This window comes from Limanda limanda, chromosome 6 (assembly GCF_963576545.1).
Source record: "Limanda limanda chromosome 6, fLimLim1.1, whole genome shotgun sequence".
NCBI lineage: Eukaryota > Metazoa > Chordata > Actinopteri > Pleuronectiformes > Pleuronectidae > Limanda > Limanda limanda.
The window spans coordinates 27,102,724-27,110,522 of record NC_083641.1 but is presented as its reverse complement, the minus strand read 5'-3'; the positions used below and the strand labels follow the sequence as shown (position 1 = coordinate 27,110,522).

General features: G+C 42.7%; 1 protein-coding gene across 1 annotated transcript in view; it reads left to right on the top strand.

The window, feature by feature from the left end:
• The window catches only part of LOC133003014 (tyrosine-protein kinase receptor UFO), a 31,003-nt gene that overhangs the window by 20,067 nt on the left and 3,137 nt on the right, over positions 1 to 7,799 (top strand). Inside the window, exons 11-17 of the mRNA XM_061072601.1 lie at positions 1,066 to 1,195; positions 1,472 to 1,563; positions 4,876 to 4,971; positions 5,135 to 5,212; positions 5,617 to 5,709; positions 6,187 to 6,308; positions 7,472 to 7,581. Of these exons, the coding sequence (XP_060928584.1) occupies positions 1,066 to 1,195; positions 1,472 to 1,563; positions 4,876 to 4,971; positions 5,135 to 5,212; positions 5,617 to 5,709; positions 6,187 to 6,308; positions 7,472 to 7,581 (721 nt within the window). The remainder of the gene's footprint in view (positions 1 to 1,065; positions 1,196 to 1,471; positions 1,564 to 4,875; positions 4,972 to 5,134; positions 5,213 to 5,616; positions 5,710 to 6,186; positions 6,309 to 7,471; positions 7,582 to 7,799) is intronic.

The following is a 7,799-nucleotide window of genomic DNA, read 5'->3' as shown; positions in this document are numbered from 1 at the left end:
TGGATGTTCCAGACTTTCACCTGAACACCTCCTGAAAATATCCAGATCCAGATGTTTCCCGACATTTTTCCTGGAGTTCATGTCCGAGAACAGTTTCAGTCAGTTTGATTCTATTAAACATATTTTAAAACCACAATAATTCGACATACAAACAATGTTATTAAAAGCCAAGTCACTGATGAACTCACAAAACAAACACAACTTTATTACTCCCAAAGCCAATTTACTGTAGTTTTAGGGCAAATTAATGAAAAGAGCAAGAACACACGCACACTGGAAAACATCCACTCAAACAATAACACAATAAAAAAACACATAGAAACACCTCCTCTGTCGCCTCCTGCCTCCTCACCTCCTGGATAAAGACTGATCTGTCCTCTCTCTCTCTCTCTCTCTCTCTCTCTCTCTCTCTCTCTCTCTCTCTCTCTCTCTCTCTCTCTCTCTCTCTCTCTCTCTCTCTCTCTCTCTCTCTCTCTCTTTCCCTCTCTCTCTATCTCTCTCTAGCTTTATCTGCCATTCTTGTTGTTTGAATTGTCTGTCTGGCTCGATTAGACTAAGAAATCCAGAGAAGGAGGGCGTGGCCTCGGCGTTTGTCACACGATGACAATGTGGATGTGTTGTAAACAAAAACACGTCTTGGATGATCCAGACTTTCACCTGAACATCTCCTGAAAATATCCAGATCCAATGTTTCCAGACATTTTTCCTGGAGTTCATGTACGAGAACAGATTCAGTCAGTTTGATTCTATTAAACATATTTTTAAGCCACATAATTCGACATAAAAATCTTAGATATTTTAACGATGTTATTAAAAGTCAAGTCACTGATGAACTCACAAAACAACACAACTTTATTACTCCCAATTTACTGTAGTTTAGGGCAAATTAATGAAAAAGGGCAAGAACACACACACACTGGAAAACAATAACACAATAAAAAAACATCAGAAAACATATAGAAACACCTCCTCTGTCGCCTCCTGCCTCCTCACCTCCTGGATAAAGACTGATCTGTCCTCTCTCTCTCTCTCTCTCTCTCTCTCTCTCCACACCCGTTCCCTCAGGTCAGGACTCGCCCCCGGCCTTTTCCTGGCACTGGTGGTACGTGGTGATGGCCGTCGCCGGCGCCGTGTCCCTCGCCGTGCTCATGGCTGTTTACGTGGCCAAGCTGCGGCGCAAGGAGACGCGTTTCGGGTGCGTAGGCTGTTCCTTCTCCTCGTGGGTAACAAGGGTGGAACCGGGGCGGCTGGTGCCAAACCCCAGAAAGTGTGTTTTTTTTATTTCATTTCCTCGACCCGGTTGAGTCACTGCTGAGAGGATTTGGACGGAGTGGACCACATCTGTTTTTGAAAGACCACCAGTCATTCCCGTGAATCATGGATGTTAGACGTTCAGCTGTGTTCACCACTCTGCCGGACTGACTTCTCTTTGTGTGTGTGTGTGTGTGTGTGTGTGTGTGTGTGTCCACAGAGAGGTGTTTGAACCCATGATGGAGAGTGGGGAGCTGGTGGTCCGGTACCGCGCCCGCCGCACCTACAGCCGCAGGACGACAGAAGCAACACGTGAGTTCCCTTCTCTCTCTCTCCACGCCCCCACCCCCCCCCGGGCACACGTTCCTCAGAAAGACGACACTGTGTATTAGAAACACCGGAGTGTCCCTGTCCCCGGCGTGTCCCGACCCGTCTCTGTCCTCGGGAGAGAGATAACAACACCGAACTGTAGCAGAGTCACTCACATTCCCACAGACAGGAAAACAGGATCCTTGGGAAGGAGTGAAACCGTTTAATCATCGCACACAATTCAAGAAAAGGAATCGCAACAAAAGGTTCTATGGTCGTCAGTCAGCTGACATCACGTGACCTCCAGGTGGGGGGGGCGACCTCATGGGGGGGGGGGGGCGACCTTGTGGTTTTTCAGCGCTTCCATCAGCAGCGGCCTCCTGATTACAGCCTACAGACTCGTACCTGTACACACGCTCACACGCTAACACACCTGGGTCACATTGTCCCGGGCAAACGCACAACACTTGTGTCCCACAACAAGTCTCATCTTGCCGCCGCCACAAAGAGGCCGGGCTGGGGGAGGGGTGGGGGGTTGGGGGGGGAGAGACAAGAGACGAGACAGAAATGAGTCCAGCGAGTAAAATGAGAGGAGATGTCGAGATAAGTGGGTGAACCGGTGAGATGCATTCTGGGAATACCAGCCGGTGGTCAAATCGGGGGGGGATTTGGGCGGGATGATGTCGACCGGAGCCGGACCCTCGGGGTAGGGGGGGGGGTCGAGGTTACTTCATGCATTGGCTTATACGTGGTCACGGCAGCATGTGTTGGAACATGCCTGTGGCCTGAGCACATCTCCGTCTGACAGAGGCAGCGGCAGATTGATAGTGTAGCAGCAGCTGGAGGGGGGGGGGGGATGGGGGGGGGGGGTGTTATGGACATGTCCTCACCATGTCATATCCTGATCCAGATGTGGAAGCTTAGAGAGGGGAACGTCTGTACAGGACGTGCAGGACGCAGTGACGACCAGCTGCTGGAGGAGAAGGTTATGAGATCATTGCCCCCCCCCCCCCGACCGGGTCACATGACCCCCACACCTGAGAAAACGCTCTGAGGCGACAGATACTGTCTGCACCGCTGTCTGGTTTTATATTCGTATTTCAAACTGCACTTAGGTTTTAATTAAGTCCGGCTCTGGTTTAGTTTCAGTTCAGGTTTTATTCAGATAACATCTTCATTTATGTATTATTGGTTTTGTCTTATGACCGATTATTACACCTCTATTTTCACTGAACTGCTTTTTGTTGTACGATGACAACCAAAGCTTTCTATTGTATTATTTTCTAGTGTATAGTATAGTATAGTATAGTATAGTATAGTATAGTAAAGTAAAGTAAAGTAGTACTACAAGCCGTTTTAATATGTTTAATTGGCTTATAAATGAACCGTTATCTTCATTTATGTTTGCTGATATATAAAGAGTTTAATTTGATATAACTTTATTATATGTACACATAGTTAATTTAAAATGACGTTTATGGTTAAACTGTAAAATATTAAATCCTCTGACTTGAGTTTGTTCTGTGGGAAACTCTGATATTGTTCATGTTTTATTTAGATAACAAATCTAACTTATGTATTATTGATTTAGGTCTTATGACTGATTTTTACACCTCTATTTTCACTGAACTGATTTTTCTTGAACAATGACAACCAATGTTTTCTATTCTCTTATTTTCTAGTATAGTATAGTATAGTATAGTATAGTATAGTATAGTAAAGTATAGTAGTACTACAAGCTGTTTTAATATGTTTAATTGACTGATAAATTAACCGTCATCTTCTTTTATGTTTGTTGATATATAAAGAGTTTAATTTGATATAACTTTATTACATGTACACATAGTTAATCTATAATGAAGTTTATGGTTAAACTGTAAAATATTAAATCCTCTATTTTTTTGGTTTATAGGCATCTACAGGTTGTGAAATGACTTGAATTAATTCTGTGGGAAACTCTGATATTGTTCAGGTTTTATTTAGATAACAAATCTAACTTATGTATTATTGATTTAGGTCTTATGACTGATTTTTACACCTCTTTTTTCACTGAACTGATTTTTCTTGAACAATGACAACCAATGCTTTCTATTCTCTTATTTTCTAGTATAGTATAGTATAGTATAGTATAGTATAGTAAAGTATAGTAGTACTACAAGCTGTTTTAATATGTTTAATTGACTGATAAATTAACCGTCATCTTCTTTTATGTTTGTTGATATATAAAGAGTTTAATTTGATATAACTTTATTACATGTACACATAGTTAATCTATAATGAAGTTTATGGTTAAACTGTAAAATATTAAATCCTCTATTTTTTTGGTTTATAGGCATCTACAGGTTGTGAAATGACTTGAATTAATTCTGTGGGAAACTCTGATATTGTTCATGTTTTATTTAGATAACAAATCTAACTTATGTATTATTGATTTAGGTCTTATGACTGATTTTTACACCTCTATTTTCACTGAACTGATTTTTCTTGAACAATGACAACCAATGCTTTCTATTCTCTTATTTTCTAGTATAGTATAGTATAGTATAGTATAGTATAGTATAGTATAGTAGTACTACAAGCTGTTTTAATATGTTTAATTGACTTATAAATTAACCGTTATCTTCGTTAAGGTTTGCTGATATATAAAGAGTTTTATTTGATATAACTTAATCATATGTACATATCGTTACTCTATAATGGCGTTTACGGTTAAACTGTAAAAAATCAATCCTCTATTTCTTTGTTTTATAGACATGTATTGTGATATTACTTGAATTCATTCTGTGGGAAACTCTGAGATCGTTCAGGCTCTAACAATAACAAGAGACATTCAGAACTGTGGTTTTCTGAACAACAATAGCTCTCAGTTTTTTATTCCATGACTGCAGCTTCAAATAATAATATGTCAGGATCACTTCCATTGATTCTTTATGGTCACATTGGATTACACAGCTCCTCGTCATTCACAGGTTATTCAAAGGCAAAAGATTAGAAGATAAAACAAAGTACAAATACAGACGGGTCATCAAATACACAAGATTTAATATGAAATAAATTATGACGACTAATAGGACGTAAAGCTTGTTGTTGTGAGTTTAACGAGCAGACGGGCTTGTTACAGTTCAGTTGCCTTCTCTTTGTCTGGCTGTGTTTATTAACACTTTGGTTCTGGCTCGGGCGTCGAGCTCTGTGGTTTTGGGAAAGCAATGTCGGTACATTCTGCCTGTCTCTCTTTTTCTGTGTTACTCATTAAAGCGCTTTGGGCTCCGCAGCACCATTAACATTCCTTCTTCTCTTTTGTCCTCCGTCCCTCAGTGAACAGTCTGGGCATCAGTGACGAGCTGAAGCAGAAGCTCCAAGACGTGATGGTGGACAGACACAAACTGACCCTGGGGAAGACGCTGGGAGAAGGTACAGCTCGGTTACATGCTGCTGCTGCTGAACCCTGTGCTATATGAGGCCTGGTGCACAGAACACAGTGTCTTCCTCTTATCTCCAGCGATTACCTTCGACACAAATAGGTTTCGACCCTTGGTTTGCGACTGAGCTGGGCGTGTGTTTGTGTTTTCTCCAGGGGAGTTCGGCTCGGTGATGGAGGGACTGCTCACTCAGGAGGAGGCAGCGCTCAAAGTCGCAGTGAAGACGATGAAGAGTGAGTAGAGAGGGAACACCACAATGGATCCCTTCATGTGTGTGTGTGGGGGGGGGACACAGGCCGGTTGATGGACAGTCACGCCGGGTCCCAAAAAAATCTGAGTTTTTGATGATAAAACAGACAAAGACACAGCTTGTGACACATGTTGGCAGAAGAAGAAGTTGACCCCGAATAAACCATGAGGCCAAAAGAAAGGGAGATGAATAGAAACTCCAGAGTTTGAGAGGAAACATGAATTCTGTCATCTGTACGTTTTCCAGCTGTTTCAAATTAAGGTGTTGGTAAAAACTGCTGCTGTATATGAATTCATACTTTAAATGAAAGTGTGTGTTGCCATGGTTGTGTTGGTGTTTTCCTGCTCTGCTTCACAAACCCTCACCTCTGCACCGTCTCCTCTGCAGTCGCCATCTGCACCCGCTCGGAGATGGAGGACTTCCTGCGTGAGGCCGCCTGCATGAAGGAGTTCGACCACGCCAACGTCATGAGGCTCCTGGGTGAGTCCGCTGTTCCACCGCTCCGCACAGCAGGGGGTCCAAATAATCAGTTCACAAGAAAAGCTACATAACTCCTTAAACAGTGGTTTCTTTGGACAGGTTTCAAAAATGGTCTTGTGGATTTGTTTAGGATTAAAAAGTAGATTTTAAAAAGTCATCTCAGATACACATTGGTGGTAGTTACAGGTTTGTTACTGCACAAAGCTGGAAAAAGCTTTACCCTCTATGCAGTCAACTCTAAATCTGCTAAATCTGCATTTCTACCACATTGTTCACAAACTTAGAAATCAGGCCTTTTAAATACGTCTGCTATTTAGTCCGGATTAGGATTAACTCTATATTTGTCCAGATCATGTCCCGTCCTTCCATCAAGTTTTGTTATTGTAATTGAGAGTATATGTTTTTATGAGATTCGGATCATTCTGAATATTTCTGGCGTCTTTGTGCACAGAACTGATCCTAGTTGTGTGTTTTCAGGTGTGTGTCTGCAGACGGTGGAGAGTGAAGGTTACCCCTCCCCAGTGGTCATCCTGCCCTACATGAAGCATGGAGACCTGCACAGCTATCTGCTCTACTCACGGCTCGGAGACTGTCCAGTGGTCAGTCTGAATGCAAACACACACACATACACACACACACACACACACACACACACACACACACACACAATTCAACAGCTTAATGGGTTCAGGGTGTAGAAGTTCACGGGAGTGTCTGTAGGAGAAATGCTCCAAAGTTCAACCCCATACCTCCCTGGCAGCGTGCAGTCAGTGAGATCATGTGTGTGTGTCCGTGTGTGTCTGTGTGTGTGTGTGTGTGTCGTCAGTCTCTGCAGTTTGACTTATTAATGGATGAAGTGTTTTCTGGAATCTGATGCCGTTATACGCAACAAGTCCCTGAAGAGCCCGAAGAAAAATCACATCTCTAATGAAAACAAGATTTGAGCAGAATGTTGAAACATCCATGAGTTTGGCAAACGTTCGTGAAAACACGGCGTCGCTGCTGAACCCTGTTCCTCCCTGAGGAGGAGGAGGAGGGGGAGGGGGAGGAGGAGGAGGAGGAGGAGGAGGAGGAGGAGGAGGAGGAGGAGGAGGAGGAGGAGGAGGAGGAGGAGGAGGAGGAGGAGGTTATTGTGTGTGTGGAGCAGAGAGCTGAGGGGAACTACAGCGTCCTCTGCTGGGCATTAAACAACATGCATGACTTTCACCTAGGGTTGCAAAATTCCGGGAATATTCAAAGTTGGAAACTTTCCATGGGAATTAACGGGAATATATGGGAATTAACGAAATAAACTGGAAATTTTGTGGATAATTTATACTAACTGTATTTACCTTGTCATATACAGACATAAATATAAACATTTTGTTTTGTCATAGGCTGATTTGAGCCCTGAGGAAACTTTGGGCACGTTGTGTCATTCTTAACATAGGTCTTTGCACAGTATTTGCAAATGTACACAGCCTTTCCTTCTACATTGGATGAGGTGAAATGTCTCCACACATGAGATAGTGCACGTGGCATTGTTCTGTAGAATAAGATGAGAAAAAAGTTTTCAAAAAAACACTAATGCAATGCCAGAGATATAAATAGTTAGCCAAACAATTGGAATCGTCTGTAAACATATTTTACAATTGATGGATAAATGTATGGAAATAGGCTAGTTTCCGGAAATTTACCGGAAACTTTCCGCCCCTTTGCAACCCTACTTACACCCCCCTCTCTCTCTCTCTCTCTCTCTCTCTCTCTCTCTGATGTCCTGCAGTACCTCCCCTCTCAGATGCTGGTGAAGTTTATGACTGACATCGCCCGAGGGATGGAATACCTCAGCAGGAAGAACTTCATCCACAGAGACCTCGCCGCTCGCAACTGCATGTGAGCACAATCCCTGCTTCCGTGTTTTATTTGATTCTACCCGAATATAACCCCCAACCAAAGACTCTCTCAGTTCCTGTATGTGTGCTCACTTCTTGCTCTTTCCTTTTTTTAATCTTCCATGCAAGAGTTCAAGAAAATCTTTAAAAACAGCTCAGAGTTTAAATATTGGGTTCAAAACAACATTTGTGAAAGAGGAAGTCCAGAAGCATGAGACG